This window comes from Salminus brasiliensis, chromosome 2 (assembly GCF_030463535.1).
Source record: "Salminus brasiliensis chromosome 2, fSalBra1.hap2, whole genome shotgun sequence".
NCBI lineage: Eukaryota > Metazoa > Chordata > Actinopteri > Characiformes > Bryconidae > Salminus > Salminus brasiliensis.
The window spans coordinates 27730515-27755074 of NC_132879.1; the positions used below are offsets into that span (position 1 = coordinate 27730515).

The 24560-nt window shown below is 38.4% G+C and overlaps 1 protein-coding gene across 1 annotated transcript in view; it reads right to left on the reverse strand.

The window, feature by feature from the left end:
- Positions 1-315: 315 nt before the first annotated feature.
- itga11b (integrin, alpha 11b) overlaps positions 316-24560 on the reverse strand; it is a 39907-nt gene continuing 15662 nt past the window's right edge. The window contains exons 9-30 of the mRNA XM_072673768.1: positions 23330-23492; positions 23001-23071; positions 18599-18743; positions 17371-17519; positions 15959-16102; positions 15205-15408; positions 14885-15015; positions 14622-14788; positions 12362-12501; positions 11464-11574; positions 11212-11297; positions 10840-11044; positions 9467-9565; positions 7745-7821; positions 7557-7640; positions 7290-7380; positions 6988-7101; positions 6182-6265; positions 4908-5018; positions 3498-3593; positions 3107-3220; positions 316-618 (exon numbers count right to left, since the gene is read on the reverse strand). Coding sequence (XP_072529869.1) covers positions 544-618; positions 3107-3220; positions 3498-3593; positions 4908-5018; positions 6182-6265; positions 6988-7101; positions 7290-7380; positions 7557-7640; positions 7745-7821; positions 9467-9565; positions 10840-11044; positions 11212-11297; positions 11464-11574; positions 12362-12501; positions 14622-14788; positions 14885-15015; positions 15205-15408; positions 15959-16102; positions 17371-17519; positions 18599-18743; positions 23001-23071; positions 23330-23492 — 2661 coding nt within the window. The 3' untranslated portion in view covers positions 316-543. The remainder of the gene's footprint in view (positions 619-3106; positions 3221-3497; positions 3594-4907; positions 5019-6181; positions 6266-6987; positions 7102-7289; positions 7381-7556; positions 7641-7744; positions 7822-9466; positions 9566-10839; positions 11045-11211; positions 11298-11463; positions 11575-12361; positions 12502-14621; positions 14789-14884; positions 15016-15204; positions 15409-15958; positions 16103-17370; positions 17520-18598; positions 18744-23000; positions 23072-23329; positions 23493-24560) is intronic.

The window sequence follows — 24560 nt, forward strand, 5'->3', positions numbered from 1 at the left end:
ATTACAAAAAATAACTGCAGTGTTAAAAGCTATGCTATGCTAGGCTATGCTTTGCTATGCTGTGCGACTCCTGTGAGCCACTGCAGTGATGTGAACCAGCCAATAAATGCAGAGCTCATCATTTTGATTGACAAGCCCACCAAAAAAATGATTTTATTCTAAGGCAAAAGAAGAAGGTTGTAAATGGGCTTGTACAACCACATTTGATCATTTTTACCCTAATCAGTCACATACTTATATGATTATATATTTATATATATAAAATAACTTATATTGATGTATATTTATACATCAAAAAATGCATTTCCATGGCACCTTTAGTTCTTCGGTCATAACTCACAACATATTAGAGATCCATGTTTATACTGCCGCATTGCAGACCACATGTGTGGAAGCTGGTTGGTCCTGTCAGAAAGTGGGCCGGCTCAGCAGTGCATGACAGGTCCCGATAGTAGGCTGTAGTGGCTGCAAAGACATGTCCTCGTTCCTGGAGAGTCCCTGAGTGAAAGTCCTTGAAGGAGCGAGCACACGCCTGCCAGGGCTTTATCGCTCCTCCCTGGTCTTCTCATTAGCATCCTGCTCTTCCTTGTGTCGTCTATGCCTTTGAAAGAACCCCAGCTGGAGACAAAAGCAGCTGATTGTGAGTTTTAACTCCTAGCTCATGTGGGTAATTCTACTCACATCTACTCTACAGTATGAGGCCATATATCGTTACACTTCTTTACACTTCTTAACTAAAATACTGTAAAACTTATTTATACAGAATGGAATAAAGCAATGAACTGAAATTTCAAATGTAACAACACAGTGTGACATGTGGCATGCTTTTTTTTAACCTGGAAGCTTAAAACTCACATGTAAAACATATTAATGATTGTTGATTCAGTAAACATAGTGAATTATGAGGCCTACAACATGTTGCCAGAATGCAGCAGTAATAACACTGCAAACTACAAAATACTTGTCCCAAACTGGAAAGATAACTCATGGTTATGCATCATTTCACTACAATGTACTACTCATGGGTGCCTGAGAGTGGGGGAGCAATTTTCTGGGTGATGGGGGTGTTAACAGTTTAACTGAAATAGGCTACATGCGCAGATAACATGTTATGCTAATCTTTTTTTTAGCCAGTTTCCAACAGCAGTATTGGCATGGGTTACCACCATGTAAAAGACAAAGCTATTTCAAAGCCAATATTTATATGGTTATTGTAAGGCATCACTTTGGCTTCTTCAGCTGGAATCAATACAACAAGCAATCACTGAGTTATTTAGTTAGAATCTCAAGAAATTAAGCCATTATTCTGAACTATTCAGTCAGAATCCCAATTAAATAATCATTTTTTCATCATCTATTTAGTCAATATTTGAAGAAGTAAAGCAATTGTTCTGACCTATTCAGTCAGAATCTCAATAAGATGAGCCATTATTTTGACTTGTTAATTTAGAAGCAGAAGACATTTTTATTTTGACTCAGAATCTCAACTGAAAATGTAGCATTTGGCAGTATTTCGGCAGATTCATTCAGAATCTTAACAAAATGTGCCATTATTTTGACTTATCTGTTACTTATTTAGTCAGAATAAGAAGAATTAAGCCATCATTTTGAACACAAACACCACATGTGCCAGACGATTTAAATTTTCTGCCCGGGTTATCACGCTATACCTTGTGCAAGGCTCTTAACACTTCATTTGTGTAACACTGTAACTGATTAAATTGTACAGTGCATATTAAAAGTTTTCAGGACCTTTCATCTTTTGTTTTAGGCTTTGCTCATCAGCCTACACACAGTACTCCACAAATCACTAAAGCAAAAACTGTTTTTAGAGTGTTCCATTTAGATAAATATTCAGACCCATCACTTAGTACCTGGTTAAAGTTGGCATCAGTAACAGCCTCAAGTGTTCTTGCAAACAAGCTTGGCACACATTTTTTTTGGAAGGTTCTCCCAGCCATTTTTTAAGAGATCATCAGAGCTCTACTGGCTGGTCCACTCTATGATTGTCTTGTTTAATGGTCACTGTTGTTTTTAAATGTACACCTTCACCCCAGTCTGAGATGCAGAGCACTCTCTCAGTCCGTGTGACAGAAAAACAACCCATGCATGATGCTGCCTCCATGTGTTTGACTGTAGAGATAGCATTAGTAAGGTAATGCTCAGTGACTGGCTTCCTCCACACACACCATTGGGAATTGTGACTAAATATTTCCATCTTTATTTCATAATAATACATAAACTTTTACTGCTCTTGGTCTGAGAGATGTTCAGGTGCCTTTTGGGAAACTCCCAGCGGGCTCTGATGTGCCTCACAGGATGGCATGGCCAGTCTGTCCTGAAGGCCTGATTGGTGGAGTGCTGCACTGATGGTTGTCTTTCTGTTCATCCATCTTCACAAAGGAACTCATCCATAGTGACCAATAGGTTCTTGTTTATTGGTCTGGCTTAGTACCTTCATCCCCTATTGCTCAGTTTGGATGGGCAGCCATATGTAGGAAGATGTTGGCGGTTTCAAACTTCTTCTATTTAAGTATGACTGAGGCCACTGTGCAACTTGGCACTTTCAATGTTGCAGAAATCTCCTAATAAGTCTACAGACAATTCTCTCACCCTAATGGCTTGCTTAGCACTCTGACACACACCATTACATAGACAAATGTGCATCGTTCCGAATAATGTCCAGTTAATTCAAGTAGGCACAGGTGTCCTCCACTACAGTTGTAGAAGCATCTCAAGGACCATTGATAGAAGTAGGGTGCACCTGAATTGTGGGTGTCATAACAAAAAGGTTTTGAGTACTTACGTAAATGGGCTACTTCAGTCTTTCATTTTTTTAAATAAATTTACAAAACACTCTAATAACCTGTTTTTGCTTTGCCTCAGTGAAGTATTATGTGTATATAGGTAAGACTGAAATTGAAAAGAATAATAAATTAATCCATTTTAAGATTAGTCTGAAACATAATTAGAAAAATGTGAAAAATCAACCTGTCTGTATGCACAGTACATTGCATAATATTATATATACTGTAAAAGTGTACACACAAATGTTAACATACTACTGTTCTCAACAAAGCTACATGAATGAATCAGAATGACATGCCTTCCAGAGCGCCAATACTAGCAGAGCCAAAAGCTGCAGGCCTCCCAAAGTGCTTCCGATTACAATCCAGATGGGAATTCTGTAATCTTCATCCTTCCTAATCTCCAGTATTATCTACAGGCATCACAAAACAAAAATGTCAAGGTCAAACATTCCGTAGAGAAGAGATGCATTAGATGATTAAAGAAGATTCAGTGGCAAACTGTGTGATCCTTTTAGCCAGTTAAATGTGTAGACTTGCTAAAATGTTCTGCCACTGTACTCTGTACTCTTGTTGTCCCGGACTCCTCTTGTTTTCCAGCTGGATTGTTTAACCAAACTCAATCAAAATGCAGCAGTTTAGAACTACTTAACCTATAGAACATTTATAGGATTTATATGTAATGCTTACATGTCTCATCGGTCTTTCCTCGTGCAGGAACACAGGGCGTTTTGGGTTCAACTCAATGGCTGCTGTCATCACCAACTCCAGAGCCCTGAAGTTTATCTGGATAAAAAAAACAAAAAAACAAAAAAAAAAACAAGCAAACATATTTATGTCCATTATAAGCCATGATGTCTGTTGTCACAGTGTTCATTTCGTTGCTTTACAACCAACTTTTTTTTTCATGAATTTTATTTTTCTTCTGAAGTCCACATGAAGTCCACTTGTCTGGTAATGCAATTTATATTATTGTTTATGAAACATATACTGGTATTTTCTAACCTTTTTTAATGTTTTGGTAAATAACATCTATTTTGATTGGCATACCCCTTCATAAGAGAAAAGTCTAGCTTAAAATGTGTGGAACAAAATGTTAAGTTCAGATTGAAATCTTCAAGGATTCTGGAACCTCAGCTACTTCTTTCGCATGTCTGGGTGCTATGAAAGGCTGCAAGGATATATTAGCTTCTTGACAAGCAGGAAAATGTTTAATTGCTTTCCTCTTTATCTCTTCTCTGATAACTCACTGTCGCACGCTCCCTATTCCTCTGACTTCAATCTGAAGTGGGTGACTAAACAGTTGCAGGTACGTTATGTAAATGTGTTCTCTGTTGTAACCCATTAAGATGCCATCAAAACATGTGGACTGGGGAGTGAATGGTGCCTTTTGACAAACAAAATCAACTCATAATACAAAAATAAAATGGACTCCTTAAATTGTGAAACATCTACCATCAGGCTCTAGCAATTGATCCAGAATGCGGCAGCTTAACTTGTCCTTAATGTTTTAACCATGTTACTCATCAGACTCACCGCATCAGATTCAAAAGCTGAAGCTGGCCTACAAAGCCAAGAATGGACCAGTCCCTCCGTTCTTGATGCCAATGGTCAAAAGACGATCTGTACCAAGAGCCCTTTAAGCTTCAAGTACAGCTCGGCTTGACCCGCCATTCTTTTAGGATTCATGGAAGACAAGTGTCCAGGCTTTTTTCTGTCCTGGCACCAAAGTGGTGGAGTAAACTTTCGCTTGCTGTCTTTAAACACAGACTGACCTACCTTGTCCAACAGTACAGTTTTAGGCAGAGTGTAGAGTATTGTGCATTTAGGTATCCATACTGACTTTTGTATTTGGCAGCATCTAGTTTAAGGTATCTTTTGGATTCTAGCCTATACAAACTAGCTATGGATGTTTTCTGAGTAAACAGTGAAGCACTTTTGTGAGTCACTCTGGAGAAGGGCATCTGCTAAATGCCTTAGATTTAAATGTAAATATGACTAATATATAAATAATAATAATAATAATAATAATAATAATAATAATAATATATTTAAATACCTAAATTTACCATTGCTATTTATGAAAGATCAGGCACATACTGTCAGCAATGTGTGAAGATTTAGCCATCCCGTCACAGTCACACTAATATCCTGTTGGGGCAGCAGAGTGAGCCTGCACTGAGCAGACAAAGCTCGACCAGTTGAAGAGTTCTGTTTAACACAAAAGCAAACAGGAATAAGAAATTCATTGACCACAAAGGATTCTTTAATGCATCCTTTGTAAAGGCAAAATGTCTATCCAGAACCAAAGCAACTTGAAGGACCATTTAGATGCTTAAATGATTCTTCGCACTAAGAACCCCTTTTTCAGTACTACATAGAAAGCTTCTTTGCTTAGGGGGGGACCTGAAGAATCAGGGTAAAGATTTCAATTACAGGATGAATGTAGACCACAGCAATTTAATGCATATGATAGATGTTTGTGGAGGCATACAGCTGCCAAGCTAAATATAAAAGATTATTACAATATGTTATATCGAAATGTTGTTATGAAATAAATATATATAAATATACATGTTCTGGAATATTATGTCACAAAAAATATATGTCAGAATTGTAACATAGAACATTGTAATTATAAGAAAGTATAATGCAGTAGCTTTCTGATTTTGTTATATTAATGACATTTATTGTCTGCCATATCTGGGAGCTTCATAGAATGGGTTCCATGGCTGGGCAGCTGCATGCAAGCCTTACATCACAGAGTACAATGCCAAGCATCAGATAAAGTGGTATATCTTGATGTCTGATAGACAAATGCCAGGAGAATGTTACCTGCCTCACTGTAAAGTGAAGGAGGAGGGATAATCCTATGGGCTTGGTTTGGCCTAGGACATTTTGGACATTTGTATACTTCCAACTCTTCCAACATTTTGGGGAAGGCCTGTTTTTATATGTGTCTCATAAAGACATGATTGGGTGAATTAGGTATGGAAGGACTTTACTAGCACAGAGCCTTGACCTCAATCAACACCTTTGGAATGACCTAGGATGGAGAATGTGAGGCTGGCCCTCTCCAGTCCAACATCAGAGTCCATCATGGACCAAACTTCCCACATACAAACTTAAAAATCCTTCCCAGAAGAGCGGAAGCTCTAATGTGTAGATGCCCCAACACTTTTGAGCATATATTGTGTGTTTCCTCAAAACAAAGAGATGCTGAAAAGATATATATTTGGTTTGGCAGCAATATGCCCCCCCCCCCCACCCCCAGAAATATGCAGCTGCATGACAGAAACCAGAGAACTGGAACTCTTGAACGATTTGTAATGATTTGACTGAAAAGAGCCAAAAAGCAAAGAAAAGACATTTACCAGCTGTGGTGTGAGCGTGAGGTCTTCGTCAGAGGGCAGACCTGCCGCAGTGACACGTGGAGCAACACACTCTGAGCCATCTGACTGGGGAAAACAAACAAGAGTGTAAACTAAAAACACACTCAAATATGCAGGCTCGCACAACCGAAATCATCCTTGTTAGAAAAGCACATGCAGATTTATTCAAGTGCTCTTAGCATTTTAACAGAGCTTAGAGAGACATTTAAGCTCAAACTAATAATTGAAATACTTCATTAGCGTCCTTAAATAAGAAGAACCCCTATACCACACTGCTGCATAACAAATCTTGACAAAATATCATGAAGATGGCAATGATTTCGCCTTAAATACATCACTCTCCATTGTTGGCAACCTAGCTTGATATTACACTGAAAGTGTGAAAGAAAGCTTATCTTTCTCAGGTCAAGGAAAACTGAAAATCATAACACATTTTCTGGTAATAGGTGGGGGTGAGGGGAAACATGACATTTCTGGTTTTAGAGAAGTCATGTCATTCTGACAAAACATGTCATTTAAATTACATGATTGAAAGAAATTGAGCTTAATACGGACAGGGACTAACAAGGTGAAATGATCCATTCTGATTTCAGGTTGACTTTAAACAAGGTAAAATTAGTTCAAAAGTTCTGATAAACTCAATAACAACCCAATAAACTAAAAATCAAAAGTGTCACATCACATATTTTCATTATTTATTCATGCTGCCCATAATTCTCAAGAGCACAGTAACTGAAGACAAGGCACAAATGTTTATTAGTTATTCAGTTCCTTTATTGGATTCTTACCTGATCGACATTAATGTCTGAAATGTACAAAAGCTGATTGATGTTCCTGGTCACAGCGAAAACCTCCAGAGTGAACAGCAGGTCGGTCACAGGGAACAGACCAAGGTTCTGGAGCTGCAGTATAACATGTCAAAAGCAATCAAAAGACTAACAGTGCAGCCATCCAAACAATGAAGAAATCTTTCATTCAGTGAAGGCTTCATTAAATTTGGCCTGAGGCCATATCATGCACTGAATCCAAATGTTTAAAGTCGTCGGGAACCTCATAGCACTCAATTCACCACCACAATCAAGATTCTAACCTGATAGGACAGGTTGAAGGTTGGCCCAATAACTCCTGGATACCCTTGGGGGGATTCAGATTTGATTTCAAATCGAGGTGGATTAGAATTTCTGGTAGATAAAAGGGTGAAAGACAGAGAGATACAAAACAAACAAACAAATAAACAACAAAAACAGATTCGCCTCTACAGTATTATTAATAAAATATCATATAAATTAATTTATTCATATTATAATAACTATTAATGTTGTTTAATATGAGCATTTCATTTAGATAAGCCCACTACCTTGTAAAGAGAAGATCTGCCTCGTGTCTCAGAGGGTGATATATAACGTTGATGTTGTCTTCTGTAGTGCTTTCTTCACCATCACTGCAATAAGTGATTGAGTTCAATATTACTTTTAGTAAAGTACATATTATATTTGGTCAAGTCCGTCTCCTGGGTGTTATTGAAGCGGTTTTAAAAAGTCATACCTGGAGACCTTTAGTGAAACTTGTATATAATCGAGAAAGATTGACCTGCTGAACTCAAACTCCAACCGAAAGGTCACCTAGGGAAAACAGAAATGTTCACATACAGAAATGTGAAAGTATAACTGTGTTAAAAAGTGGAAACATTGATCCACAATTCACTTTCACTCATCAGAAGTTTTAGGATTCTGTTTGGGAAGCCAAACTGGATTGTTTTGGGCCTATTGATCAGCAGTTAGTCTAAAGTAGGAAGAATGAAGTATATGCTAAAAATGAACACCCTGCCTTTCTGCCTGTCTGTGATGCTCTGGGGCTGCTTTGCTTTGTATGAGGAAATATTAGGAGAAAACGACATGCCTTCAGTGAGAAAGCCTGACAATGATCCACCAAGATCCTGGAAGATTCTAGAGTGGTCGTCACAGTTGCCTGACTTGAACCCCATAGAAAAACACTGGTGGGATTTGAACAAGGCAGCACAGAAACCCAAGAGTATTATTGAACTGGAGGCCATTGGCCATGGGAAATAAGCTAAGATTCCCCAGGAACGCTGCCAGAAACTGGTGTCTGGCTATGCATCCTGTTTTAGCAGGGGCAAACAGCTGAAAGTTTGTACATTTTGCTAATACACCTAATTGTCAAAGTTTGCACCTACTTGCTGTGGGAGAGAGTAAACGAAATGGCTACTGGTTAACATCTCAGTATGGACGTCTTTCAATAAACACAACTTTCTTCTTACAAGTGCACAGCTCCATCTAGCTTATTTCAATAACTTCTCCAAAGACTCCAACAAGTCAACAGAAGTAAGAAAGGAAATATTTAACTATGCTAAACACTAATTAGCAGGTGTGGTGAGAAGGTGTGAGAAGTTTCATTTTACACCAACAAATTAAGCTAACAAATGAACTAACACAAGCTAAACGATTCCACTGTGGGGAATCTCACCTGTGAACTGCACCATAAACACAGGCCTGAAGCTGTGATAAACAGCAGGTGAATCAGTGTGCTGTGTTACACACCAACAAAGCCCACAGCTGGCTAACAGCTTAGTGTAAGTTGTTCATTACACTTCCACTTCGCTCTCTCAAACTTCTGAATGCCCTGAAACATTTCACACTTAAATCGCTGACGACTCTGGGATAAATGAATTGGCTGCGTTTAAGCGGATTACAACTGACGCCACCTAAAACGACTGAACGTTCTTGAGGGAGAAAAGGTAAGCTCAAGAGATGCTTGAAAACAAAGCAAATAAACAAAGGCAGAGAGCTCCTGCCAGAGACAAAATGAAAGGAGATTAAGGAAAACATCTCTGATTTACCAGATTTTGACAAGTGGTATGTTTAATATAACAGTACGCTGCGGATGAATGGGACACTATCTGAATAAATGGGGTATTTGAAAAATAGATTGTTTATAGTGAGAAAAAACACATACAGATGGAACTGAATGGAAAATTGGCATCTTGCAGAGAATTATTCACTTCTGATGAATTTATAAATTACATACTAAGGGTGAGTTTTTAAATAATGTACTCCCAGGACAGTAACCTGGTAATGTGCCATGAAATGAGTTCTTGTCCACATTGATTTCTTTTGCAGTTGTAATCAGCAGTAAATCTACTAGCCCTGGCCCTTGGGGTTTGTCAGGCATAAATCTTGTTTGGCTGGAGAGGTCTGCTGGGGAGGTTAAGGGGGTGTGTCAGCATGTGACAGGTGGGTGTAGTCTCACCTGGGTGTGTGATCTCATAAATGGAGCACTGACATTGCAGCTTCTCTGTACGCTCTGTCTGTCTGATGCCTGACACCTGATTGCTATGTCAGAAGGAGTCTGGAACACATGAAAAACATTAATGTCATCTTGGTATTGAGCACTCATACCATACTTCATTTGGTCCTTTGCACACAACTTTTCTAAACGTATTTCAAGCCAGTGGGTAATGCAGCTGTAAGGTTGGACTTATTTAGCAAACTTGTCATGATATGTATACATTCAGTTATGAAATGTTTTTTTTTCTCTAAATGGGACCATAAATAACACACAATGAATGATATGAATATAAAAAGACATCACTGCAACCTTTAAAATAAGTTGTGAGTGTGTTCACACCAATAAAATCTGTACAAACATCAAGTAAACACCGAAATCAGAATGTTGCACTGTAATGTGAGCTAGTGAAGCAAGAGCTGAAAATACAGTGGTGGTGTTTAAAAATGTCCACATTAACAGTATGTGTTGAATATCATGTTTTTACAACAGTTAGTTGTTAGCAACTCTGCTGTAATGTCAAAAAAAATAATAATTTATTTTATTTTTTACAAAAACTGTATCAATCACACACTAAGCACCATTGCTATAAATCATATAAGGAACCAAAAAGTAACATAAGTGCCCTGAGTAAAAGAAAACCCAAAACTAAAAGACAAGACAAGACAAGTAATTGGAGTCAAAGTGCTTATAGGAAAGTCTGTTCACTCTGCGGCCATCTTTACAATGCCGCTGGGCAGTTATTTCCAGTCATATGTAACCAGGCTCCCAACTCTATGAATAGTCAGAGACCAAAATACTGGGAACTGAAGGTCAGATTACCGTTTCAGAAACATAATTTCATAAATCACTGATAAAATCTTGGAAAAGCCTTAATAAATAGTTTGTAGTGTATGGTTAAATAATGGTTTTGGCTTGTTCAGGGCTAATGTGCTTGCGCAGATCTCCACATTGGGTAGGGGTTCCTCTGCTTGCGTTCGTGTTCATATTTTAACCAATGGCAGATCTATTTATATATTTCTTGCTTTATTTATTATTCAAACTGTATGAATGTGTCATTGTGAAATGACAGCATGGCTGTGATGAAATATGACACAACAAAGCTGTAAATTCACAATAACACACTTATGTTCTATTGCTTTAGTACATGAAGAATATCATGTATTATATTTAGAAAAACTGGAAAATGTATCATCAATGCAAAATCCTATGGGTCATTCTGACAAACTGGACAGCGGTCCAAAATAGTAGACTATCTGGTCGTCTTGTTTTTTTCTTTTCTTTGTGGTCTTTTTTCTTTGTGTGTTTTTGTGTGTGTGAGTTATTCTGAGGCAAACCTTCACCATCAGGCTGGAGAAGTGCAGGTTCTCAGAGTGAGAAATATGGAGCCGTGTGTTGTAAGCATTTTCTCCTCTGTTCTCCAGTCGAACCTCCACCAACACTCGTTTTCTACTTGCCTCCACCACACGTTCAACATTCATACATGCCCCCTGCTGGACACACAGTGGCCATACAGCACGCTCCTGCCAGGCACAGAACTTTCTGGGGCCAAGAATAGAGCGACAAACAAAGCAACAAGACACGTCAGAGCAAAAATGTATTGCATCAGTGGTGTTGTTCGTGCGAGAACACAGGAAAGAGGTGTTACATCAATATAGGTTGAATGTGTTTACTGTATAAGTGTAAGAGACGGGGACAACAGAACACACCTACAGTCCAGCAGGTCTGTGTTACTCTGTAGTATCAGGTTAGGAACACATTTATCATCTTCATCACATCCATTCCAGAAGGGCAACTAATGGAAAATGGAGGTGCAAGGTCAAATAAAACAGAAAGGTCAACTCAGAGAGAGACAGAAGATATATGGAGGAAAAGCCATTAACATTGTTTTTCCAGCATATGTTTCCAGCAGTGATGAGGGTTTGTGTGGGTAATTTATCAGTAGGTAGAGACATAGTCACCTCTGAACGCAGTGAAGTGGGCCAGCCGTCATCCAGCACTGGGCCATGATTCGGGTCTTGCAGCCCCACCTCCACATTAAAGACTATCGGTCGAGTGTAGTCTGCAGTTTCCTATACACAGAAAAGACACATTTTGATAACTTGTAATGAAACGTCTCCACAAATACTAGTGAGACTACCCATTTTTTCCCATTTCATTATTTGTTTATATGTATGCTAAATAATTAAATTATAAAAATTATAAATAATTATAATAAAAAATGAAAAATAATTTAACACAGTTTTTAAGACAAACTAACTGTACTAGAGCACTGTACTTCAATATTATTCTTTAGATTTATATTTAAAGTTAATTCAAATGAAAAGTAATTAGTTTAACCCCCACTGATAATTAGGTGTATTAGCAAAATGTACAAACTATCAGCTATTTGCACCTGCTAAAACAGGATGCATGGCCAGACACCAGTTTCTGGCAGCATTCCAGAGGAATCTTAGCTTATTTCCCATGGCCAATGGCCTCCAGTTTAATAATACTTGTGGGTTTGCATGCTGCCTCCTTCAACAGAAACAGAATCCTAAAACTTTGGATGAGTAAAGCACCTTATAAAGGTCTGAAGCTTGAACCTTCAATCTACGTAAATTTTCTTCAGCAGTTTAATGGTTCGTCACACTCACATATCTCAAACATGGTTCTTCATGTAACAAAAATGTGGTTATTCTATGGCATCACTTAAAGAACCATTTGAAGTACCCTCATTTTAATAGTGTTTAAGAGTTGATAATTATTTATTCTCACTGAGGTATATTTTTGGCTTCATAATTCCACTTTTGAGTAAGATTTTGACACACTGCCATGGAGTGAATTTATTACAAGATATTTACAGCATCTGTGACTTACAAACACATGGAAGTAGACATTCTCACAGTACTGGGTTTCTGGTAGCACTGAGATGTCTGAAAAAGATTGTCCTTCAGCAGCATCCAGCACTGCTCTGGGGCTGTAGCGCCTCTCATCAAAACCCCAGTTAAGCCTAAGAGCTGAAGACAGATATATATAGAGAGAGATGCTGTTAAGCAATGACCCTTAATAAGCAACACTTATAATAATTACACTCTCACTTGTTACACATTTGCACTGTCTCTTTCCAACACACACACACACACAAAACATTTCTTGACATACACTATGTAGTCCTAGTACAGTTCTTTATTCATATCATTATTATCAAGTAACGCTAATAACATTCAATACTCTTAAAGAGAGTCAGGTTTCACCATAACAGACAATGTCCTGTTGTCATTCAGGTTAGTGAAACACTGCCCATTAATAAACTGAAAAAAGTATGATATTATGACATCTTTTGACTCAATTCATAAAGGAAGGACTATGATTAATATTTTTTCCACAAATCCATTATAAGCAAAACGTCGGCCAAGTGTTAACAGTGATAAGAAAGCATGGAGAAAGTGATGGAAGAAGGAGGAATAAGACAGATAGAGAAAGGCTGAGTTTAGCTGATAAGATCCAGATGAGGAGTAAGCAGGATGGTTAGGGGCCTGACACAGTTTTACAGTGGTTTCCATGGCTGTGTTTTCTGTGTCACATTAAAGTGTTCTCCCTCTGGCCGAAGGCTTTACATGTTAGAAAAAAACTTTCCATTATAAAGAGCTGACCCTTCAGACACACATCTGATGGAGATTAAACAGGTTGGGCACAGTGGAAAACACTACACACACTTTCTAAGACACTGCTTGTACAGAAATACATACATACTTTTAACAAACACACATTTAAAGTAGCAAGAAAACAAAGTGTGAGATATTTAATTTTTTTAATTTCTGTATTAATTACTAATAAGCTGTGGTCTGATTGTAATCTAAGTCACAATTACAGAAAAACACAATTTAAACTAATAACATACAAACAGTGTGCTGGACTTTTATTGTGTGCATGCAAGTAAACATTCATACTGCAGGCTAAAAAAAGTAAGTGAACCTCTATTAATGTGGGTGTGGAATGTGGGTTCCACATGTGCTTTGCCCATTAAATACAAACACAAAGCCTGGTTACTGACAAATATGTTTTCTCAGAAGAGATTGGTTAGTGTGAACCATGTAATGTTACAACTTACAGAAAAGCTTAGAGGACATATTATAGAAATGCATTAAGTTACGAGAACATTGCCACAGAGATGATGGTTAGACAAATTGTCTCCAAACAGAAGACATTCAGTACTGATGCTACTCTCCCTAAGAGTGGACATCCTGTTAAGGTCACTCCAAGAACACAACATGCAATCCACAATGAGGTGTGAAATAAACCAAGGACAGCAGCAAATAACCTTCAAAACATTCTCCAAACAATCGAAAAAGTACATTATTGAACTTGAATAGTCAAAACAAACAAAAACAAATGCAGTCAGTCTTAAATTTGCCCCAGACCACCTAGATGTTCCACGATACTTCTTGATGAGACAAAAGTAGAACACAAATTAAAAAATGCTATGTTTGGAGAAGAATAAAAAAACACACCACCAACAAAACCTTATCCCAGCTATGAAGCATGGTGGAGTATCATGGTTTGGGGCTGCTTTGCCGCCTCTGGGCCAGAACACCTTGTAATCATTGAATTATGAATTCAAAGGTGTATCAAAACATTTTAGAATGTAAGAGCAGAAGTCCAGGACCCTACAATGAAGACAATGACCCAAATGCACACAAATCAAAATTGAAAGTTAGATTAAGATTTTTTTTTGATGATTGATATTTTTTCCATATACAATCATATAAAAAACCTTTGATGTAGGTGATCGCTGCTAAAGTGGGATCTTTAGGTTATAAAATTTGAGTATTCACTTAGTTTACTTACTTACTTACTTTTTCTTGCACTGTGGATGTTTCCTCAGTGTGCACAGTACAATACATGTACAGTACATCTGTTTGTATATATTAGTTTTGTTAGATTGTGATTGTCTATAATTGTAACTTTTTTATTAGTAATAGTGCAGAAATCCAGGTAGTTCCAAAAGTTCTGAACTCTTCGGAAATCTTCATATATATCTTCACATATACTATCAGTAATGATCAAAACTAAATCAAATAGTCCAGGTGTTTCTATAAATAACAATATGTATATATTAACGATAATTGTTACTTACCCACACCTTGTGTCCCTGCCACTGCCGTCCGAGCTGCGACGGTGACGCATACTTTGGCTGCCATGCAAGTCACCTCTTTGCCCCCTCGCATACAGTCTTTGTTAAACACGTTTATCTTTGATGGCTCAAAGTCAACGTTGATGTGTAAACGGACCACGCTGCGAGACCTGCCCAATAAAACCAAAAACAAATAATGAAAAACCTGAAAAAACAGTTAACCCTAATAGTGGGCCAAGTTGTTTTACCACAAACTGGGCACTCACCAGAGCAAGACAGCAGCACCAAGTGCACCTACAGACAAGTCTATCAGACTATCTCCATTTATGTCCATCACACCATGGACACTACGCCCAAAATACTGTAGGCCTGGGGATATGTCCACAGCTGATATTCTCTGAGAAATCAAGAGATAGAGAGCGAGAGAGAGAGAGAGAGAGAGAGAGAGAGAGAGAGAGAAAGAGAGAGAGAGAGAATATATCATGTACATTCACAGACTCAATATCATTTATTTATGAATTACTTATTTGTAATATACAACACTAATTTCAAGGTCATCAGAACTCATCACAACCTTGAGTCCTACCTGCTTATACTTTGGGTGAATACCATTGTTCTGGCTGTAGAAGAGGTAGATTGCCCCCCTGTGGTCATTCTCTAGAGGTGCACCCACCACCAGCTCCCTGTAACCATCACCATTTAGGTCAGGCAGGGATGACATGGCGGAACCAAAGCGTGAGTTCAGTGCCTCAACTGATGCCTCAAGAAACCCCTCCAGCTCAAAGAGGCCCTATAGAAGGAAAAACAAAGATCAAGTGAAAAGGCAATAAGAGGGGGGCATATGCATATACAAATACAGCAGCACTCTTCAGTGCAAGCAAGTCTGTCAGTGAGGTCTGCCTCCTCATTTGGCCTCTTTTGAGGCAAATTCACACTTTTCACAGACTGCAAATTTCCAGTTGTTACAGATGTTTATTATTATTATTGTTAACTTACTGCAAGAAAACAGAAGTCAACACTGCATGGATTTTATCGCTCATTTTGTCTGTGCTTTACTGAAGATCTGCATCAGTGAGATCTGCACTTTCACATACTGCAGGTAAAGGTGTCAGCAAAATGCATGTTTTCATGAAGGTTTGAATGTGGGAAATGCTGGGTCTATTGAAATGTCAGCTGAATGATTAAGACGTGCAGTTTATTAATTTCACACATTTTTACACCTGCTAAAAAAATTTGACAACATGGCAGCCATATGCTAAAATGTCAGAGTTTGGAATGCTTAGAAAGTCTCAGATCTGGTTTGTTTGTTAGAGTAACGGTAATGCTACGGGGATGCCCACCTGTTGACTCAGCCTGTAGATGTAAACCCTCCCCCTCTCCCAGCCTCTGCTGAAGAACATGGGAGCTGCCACCAGCAGCAAATCAGTCACTCCGTCTTCATCCTGGTCTAGTGGAGCTAACTCACTGCCGTAATAGGAGCCAATCTACAACAACACACATGATATCAGAAAACACTGATACATTATTAGCTCTCAGGTTGATCTGACCAAATACACCCCATATGTCTCTATGACACAACAGAAGACAGGTGCACATTCTCACTTGCTGTGGCCGTTTCCCTGAATAAAAGCTCTATGTCTAGTGATTGTATGCATGTCCACACTTCTGTCCTTTACACATGGGGATGCAAAAACAAATGAAATGCACATGGGCTGCAGAGACAACTGCAGTCTGGACCGGCTGCTAGAGTCTAGACTGTCGCACAGTGTTCTCCCCCCATACACATGTTCTCCATTAATAATCTGACTGGCCCCACCAATCTGCAGCCTTACTGGTAAACTGTTAATGCCCTGACTCTGCACTGACATAAGATAAAGTCGCCTGCAGTGGAAATTGAGATAACATCTGTGGTAAATAAAGAACAAACGTGAGAACATGCATCAGAGCCTTAAAGCCCCAATTTGTTCTTTGCACTAAACAACTGGAAAACTGTTCAGATTCAGCCTGTATGCCACTTTATGAGCAAAATAGGCCTGACATGACTTGTGTGGAACAATATTATCTTTATTATTAGCAATATTATCAATATTATCTTTATTATAAGTCTTGAGAGAAGATATTTTTACTTTAAATGGGTTATGAAAAGTAAGATAATATGGCAATCTGAATAATATATATATAAAAAAAATTGTAACCTGTTGGCAACTGTCGTCAGCAGATATTGACATTTGGTTGAACATAGGTTGTGACAGTGAGTGACAAAAATTCAGTCAGGACAATGCCAACATCTATTATACGTAGAATACTGCTGAATGCTGATGTTAACATGGTGTCATGGGATATACTAACCAAATTTCAACGTCTATCTAACCTTGAAGTCAACCTAATGTTGTTTTTTGACAGATATCTGACTTTGATTTCCAAGTAAACCTTTGTCCAACATCTGTGGAACACAGTGCCTACTGGAAAAAACTGCTTGTTATTTTAATTGCTGCATTAGCCAGTATTTGTCTACAAAGACAGCACTCCCCACTAATACTGTTACTGCACCTCTTGGTTGACTGGATATAGTGTGCTGGGCCTGTGAGCTGGTACAGCACATAAATATGGACTACTTGGGTGTTCTGAGGGCTAACTGAGGAAAACACTCTTATATGCTAACATATGTCTGATGTCATGGTGGAAAAGCTGACAGAGACTTAAGTCGGAAGAGGAAGAACGCAGCAAAGAAAAACACTCATATCTTATTTACCTGTTCCCCCATTAGGGAGTGCAGTATGGTGAGGTTGCCCGAATTGGTAAGGGTGAAGATGATAACTTTCCCTGTGTGGTTAAAACGAGGAGCCCCAGCCACGTACAGCTGGCCATAATACGCTGACACTACCGATGATACAATATAACCTAGATTTGCAAAAACACACACACACAGTCACACTTGAAGTTCTCTAATGCCATATAACATATTTCCTTGTTTTTTTTTATTCATTTCGTCGTAAAACTAAAACAAATTGAAAGGCAGCTCAGAGCGCAGAGCAGATTTATGATCATTTGAGGTGTGCCCATGGTCTTGTTGACATGGTGGGCTAACTACAGAGAACGCCACGGCATGTAGACAAAATACACAAAGATGGGTCAGGGCAGACCACATTCTTGGGGTTAGCTAATGGCACCCTGCCAATATTCCAAATAAGCTTCCTCTCCCTGTGGTTCTTCACTATCGGCACTGTTAAAAAGCCCTACCACCAAATTTACAGTTGTTATTATTAACTACAATATAGGTTTTTGTTAGGATTTGGTCATATTTTGTTTCCTGACTGAAATTATTCCAATGTTATGTAATGTAGTTCTTTAGTTTTTCACCCACTTTCATATTAATACCTCAGACAATCTGCAGTGGTAACACCTTATCTCCTTATCACAATAAAGGAATAGCTTGGCAAAAATTCAAATTAATGTGATTTATCACTTACTCCAGATGCAGTCGATCAGACAAAATTAATAAGTTTAATATTAATATAACAATTTAAAATCTGACACTGTGCTTTTTAAGTTTACAATGGTAGATGCTAGGTTAACATTGCTAACAAACACTATACTTAGAATGTTCCATTTAAGATAACATTGGAATTTGCATAAGTTACAAATTGTTTTTTTTTTTTTTTTTTTTTGGCCAAACTACTCCTTTAATGTGTTAAACTGCTTTAGGCAGTCAGGTATGCTATGTTGTTACATCACAAACCGGACAAATTAAACAAAACAAGCTATTTATGCAGCTTCATTTCCAAATATGAACTAAAAAGTAAATAACAGGCCTGAGATACACTTTAACAATGTTCATGTTCTTATTATTAAAGAAAGCAGGGAAGCAGTGCTTCCATGGCATGGCCTCTTTAAAGCAGCAGCAGTCTCAATCTTTAAAGTTCAGCAGTCTCAATCTGTCTACACTAAAACATGAAAGTGAAGGCATTTCTGTCTCTCACCCAGGTAAGCTCCATGGTTCTTCAGCTCGTCAGGAAACTCTTTGAGGTATGAAGACTTGGGCGGGATTACTTTGCCATTCCGTGTTTCTTTGAGGACAGCGCCATTCCAGTCATAAGCTCCCACAGCACCTACTAAAACACCATCCTACGCACAGAAAAACCCAGGATATTGCAGACACATCACTGCATCTTCATGACTGAATGTGGTTTGAAATTAAGTAGTTTTACTGCATGTGTATACCTGTTTAAGCAATATGTTTTCTTGTAACAACATCCATATTCATAGTCTTTTATCTTTTCCATGAGACTTTCCACGTTAATAAAATACAGCTTGATTTTAGGTTCCTTATTTGTAAGAAAATGACTTGAAAAACAGAGACAAACCAAACGAATGATGCCCCTGGTTTTCCATGTATGTATAAAATAATAATTACACCTCTAGTACAAGAATAATGAGAATCCCTAAAACCTAAAACATTCACCATTAAAAAAGTAGCCTAATGGTTGCCATAGCCATATAGTAGCCATATTTAATGTCCTGTGAGTGTGTCTTCCACTGCAACAGACTCTGTACTGTCTGTTCTCTGTTACTTAAGCTATTTCAGTAAATTATCCCCACTAATAAAAAAGCAAAACAAATACTCACGAAAGCAGACATAGTTTAGAAGTGCTGCTCTAATGACTTTTACAGCCACATACCCAAAGTATTGCTCAATAAAGACTGGTAAGCAGATTTTTTAAATCCAATAAATGTGTACACATTTCAAAAGACATAAACAAGTGCATGCACAGATACTTCCAGTCATACACACATACACACAAACACACATTTGTATCATATACAAACAAGGCTTTCAGGCTTTGGTTCAGAAATCTAAAGAAGCCAAAGGGGCATTAGTAGGCCATGTGAAACTGCCAAATAGGGAATACTCCCTCACAAAGTTTCATGGGATGCAGACAGTGTGCCAACCCACTCTCCTCTTACCTTTGTGAATGAGTGTGTATTCATGCCAGAAACTCTGCACCACATTACCCCCAGTAGCCCATCACTAACTGTATTTTCAGCCTAATTTGCCTCTCTTAGATAACATCTACAGAGACTTGGAGAAGAGCATCTCAGTGCATTCCACAGGAGTAAGAAAATGGCTGGATTTTGACTCCAAATGTACCGGTGAATAAAAAGCCTGCTGCACTGACACTACGAGAGCCAGTGCTACAGCCGTTGTTAAGTAAAGACAGCAGTGCAAAAGCTCCCAGAACTCACATCGGCCAACTATTCTCTCATACAGTGTCGACGTGGACAGTTTGACTGAGGGCCACAGCACATTTGCACAATAGACTCCCCTCAATGAGATCCTTTCAGTGATACAAATTGCTCCTCTTACCTTACCTAGAATTCCATTATGATTCATAGAAGCCCCTTTATTTGCGTTCAGATTACAATTGAAAAAAACTTTCATCTGAACTGTTCAAATGGAGCAGGGTTAACAGCCCTGGAATATATATTTCTCAAAGTGGATTCCAAAAGAAACACAAATTATTTAGGTACAATTTGGGTACCATTATCTTGACAGTGACTGAAAATGTAAAAAGTATGGTGTTTTGTCAAGCTCTATCTGATTTCCACAAGTGCCGGACTAAAGGACTATTCACACTGAGTCTGATTGACCCAGACGAAAGAAAAGCATGCCAGGTTTTGAAAGCAAACACAGGTATATTAATGATTTCTTTCTGGGTCCAAACCTGATGGACTGTAACGCTGTCCAATAGAGCCTGTTCTATTTTCTGTGTTGTACGAATGTGTTCAAATCAGGCTGACCAATCAGAGCTCCACTGTCATGGTTGCAGACCAAACAAATGAGCATCAATGAATGTCTCACCTTGTTAATAGCGGTACACAAAAGCTTATATGATGAGCAACAAGCTGACTCTAAAAATACAGAGGTATCTTTAAGGAAAATATATTGTGGAGCAGAGCTGAAAGGCTGAGGGATGACGTGTGTATTCAGACTTTATGTAGCCATTTTCTAAGTTTGAAGAACTGCAAACTAAAGCTTCCCTCAGTAATGAGCACTTGTGGAGGAGGAAAATTTAAGAGGCAAAAGCGGACAGGGAGCAGAGAATAAGCGTGGAGTGGTTTCTAGCCCCGTTTACAGAGCACAGAAGGCAAAAGACTTGGTGTGAAGGTTCCATCACATTCAAATTTGAAGAAAAAAAACAAAACACACACAACAAAAAAAAATCCCATTTTTTACATCATTTCCAATTCTTAAAAAATAGGTAAACACACTCACTTTACATAAGCATTTTACATAAGCAGCATTATGTAAGTACTGGCATACACCAACTACAGTGGTGAAGTGGAATTTGAGCCACCATTAAAGGATGTGCTTTACACATGCATTTCTGGACAAGCTGATAGCTACAGAACGGTCACTGAAAGTATGTGGACTAATGCAGTAATATTAATGTTACAGTAATATTACAGAATGTTAGCAGTGTGCTAAGCCCAGAATAGCAACAATAGTGGTGCTATTCTCCTTATTACACATCTGTGGCACATCCCAATGACTTGACAATGACAATGCACCTTTATGTCCTAAGAGTACAGGGATTTGCACATGTCAATGCAAATATGCAGGGGCCTTGCTGAGATCAATATACAACAGACAATTCAGCAAGGGGACTGTTACAAATATTATCTTTAGACCATAGAGATAGCCTCTGAACTTCAGTTTTGAATAGTGCTTCTGTTTCAGCAGACAAAATCTACCCTGTCATATCTAAAATAATCATTGAAGCTAATCTCACAGGTAACACATTGTATAATCTTACAAGAAAAACAAACATATTGCAGAGAGAAAAAACAAGAACAGCTCTGCAAATGTGATCTGTCAAAGTCTCAAGGACTGGTGTTCATGGCACTTGGAGAAGGTAAACAGCACAGAGCTGTAATATTCCATGTCTGTGTCACTGACAATTCTGCGCCAAGCTAATAAAATAGAATCTGAACTTTTATTTTCATCTGATTGTGTTTTATTTGCACCACGTTTGATGGACACTGCCCTCTTTCCTAATAAAAGAAATTAAGTTCTTTTTTAACAATCCTGTCACGAGCAAATAAAGCTCAACCCTTTTCTTTACAAACACAGTCACATGTACATCCACACACAGAAAGGATCAGGGCACATGCGTGAGTGTGTTTTTGTGCGAATGTCCCTGCTCAGAGCCTGACTTCAACAAAACCATATGTGCTCTTTGGACTGCTTTCCCTCTAAAAGTCAGGAAGGAGGGGGAAAAAAATCTTTCCACGACGTGATCTTCCCTCTTAAATTGCCACTGTTCACAGCAGCACCAGGAACCCAACAATGTGAAGTATGAACCTGTGCTATTTTTCCCAGGAAAAGTCATGCTTTGCTTTCCACAAAAGGATCCCTTTCCCCATGTCGCTCACCTGCACTTAATTACTCTCATTAAGTTTCATACTGGTGCAAAAAAGTGATGAAATAACTCATATATTAAGAAAACAGACAGAATGTTCAGGGATTTGTGTTGCTCTCAGCACACAGAGCAACTTGAGATATAATAGATAGCCTCAATTAAAATATATTTCAACTGTTTTTTGAAGTCTAAAAGCTCAGTGAAAGAATCAGTATCATTCTTATATTCAAAAAATAATCTTGTGACAATATTAAGACAATATTAATATTCTGACTTTTGATTAATCAAAACCGCAGATAAATGCATCTCAACGTGCCCTGTGCTGGTTGACCAGCTTAGTTTTGCTGGTCAGGCTGGTCGACCAGTTTGGTAAATGTCTCATGTAAATGTTAATCTCATGTATTTTATATGTGAATCTTGTTAGGTAAGATTTCACACCCTGCTGAAAAAACAGCATGGCCAGGTCAAGATGGACAAGGTGGTTAAGCTGGTTGACCAGCTTTGCTCTTGATGAGCAAAGGGTACATTTTTGTTGAAGTTTGAAGATTTAGCTGGTCTGCAAGCATCATCAACCAGTCCAAGAAGTATGACTTGCAAAACTAAGCTAGTCAACCAGCATGACCAGAATTAATATGCCTGTCAACCAGTATGATTAGGCTGGTTCACTAAGCTGGTCAAAAATCATGACCATGCTGGATGGACCAGAATGACCTGCAAGACCACGCTTGTCGACAAGCATGACGAAGAATGACTTGACGTAAATTAAACATACACTATGCTGGTCAGGAGTTGGCTGATCAGCTTGGTTACCAGCATAGGGTATGTTTTAACCCGGAGGAGCAGCTTTTTAATCACCTTGACCATCAAAGACCAGCTTAGAGCATCTGAAACCAGCTTCCTGCCAAAGCTGGTCCTGAGCAGGGCAGTGATTCAGAGCGCAGTGATTCAGAGCAAAGCTTACCTCCACAATGTGTGAGGAGAAACCTGCCTGAGACATCTGTAGTCCAAAGGCAGTCCCATTCTGATTTGTACCTATAAAGGCAAGATAAATGATGATGTTGCTATCAGATGTTGCTATTAAACAAATTTATATCAAGAGGATGTGATTTGACCTTCAGATGAAATACATCTGCAGCAGAAGATGACTAGGAAAACATAGTAATGCATTTGTGGTTAGGATGCATAAACAAATACTAAATGGACATAGCATGGATAACAAAACAAGATGCAACAAGACACATAATCATAAATACATCCATTTAGCATTTTATTTGAAGGATATGACTGTACCCTCTAAACTGAAGATTCTCTCTCCCAGGGCATCCACAATGTCTTTTAGAGCAGACTCATCTGTCACATTGAAAAAATGTTCCTCAGGGTCAGTGGCGATCAATTTGATCTCCCTTAGGAAGGCTTCAGGATTGATTCCACGTCGGTTGTAGTAGCCAAGCACCTGAGGACCCCATCACAGAACATGATCCACATCTACAGCTTCAGAAAATACCATCATAGCCCACATAAATCAAATATCTAATGCTGCCCTTAAATCACGCCTACAAAGTCCACTTCACTCCAAAGAAAAATGTACTCAGAAACTACAGTCAGGCGATTAAGTATTTGAACAGTGATACATTTTTTGTCATTTAGCTTTTGTATACAGTCACAGTGGTGTCACACTTTCAACTTTAATACAAGAACTTTAACAAAAACTCTGCAATAACCATTTAGGAATTAAAGTGTTTCTATACACTGTCCCTCCATATCCACAAGGTCAAAAGTAACTGGACAATTGACTTATAAGCAGCTGCGTTGTGGCTGATTTATTTGTTTTTTCAAAAATTCTAGAGTTGATTCTAAAAGTTTAATTAGCATATGCTAGCCGTTGATGAGACCTCTTAAAATGTACTCCAAAGGGATGACAATGCAACAGAAGGAGGTGATCATTACGCTAAAAGAAAAAAAAGAAAATCAGATAGATAGGATTTTTTTAAAAAAAAGAAGGAATGCACTGGAGAGAAACACCAAGAGACCTGGAACACCACAGAGGACAACCGAAGTGCATGATCACAGAATTCTTTCTTTGATGAAGAAAAACCCCTTTCCGACATCTAGTCAAGTCCAGAGGCGTATCATTTTCAAAGTCTACAATCAAGAGACGTCTTAATCAATGTTCACCACAAGATGCAAACCATTTGTAACACTGAAGAGCAAAAAGACCAGATTAGACTATGTTAGAAAGCTAAAAAAAACTTGGAACAGAAGAATGTTTGATCAAGATTAACTTGTAACAAAAGGATGGGAAGAAAAGAGTATAGACAACAAAAGTGAAGACTAATGATCTGATGCATACCACATCATCTGTAGAGGTGGATGCAGTGTAATGACATGGGCATGAATGGTTGCCAATGAAACTGGGTCACTGGAGTTTATTGATAATGTGACTGCTATTAGCAGTAGCATGATGAATTCTAAGGTGTAGGAAATTATTTGTTCTGCTTAGATTCAGTCAAATGCTGCAAAA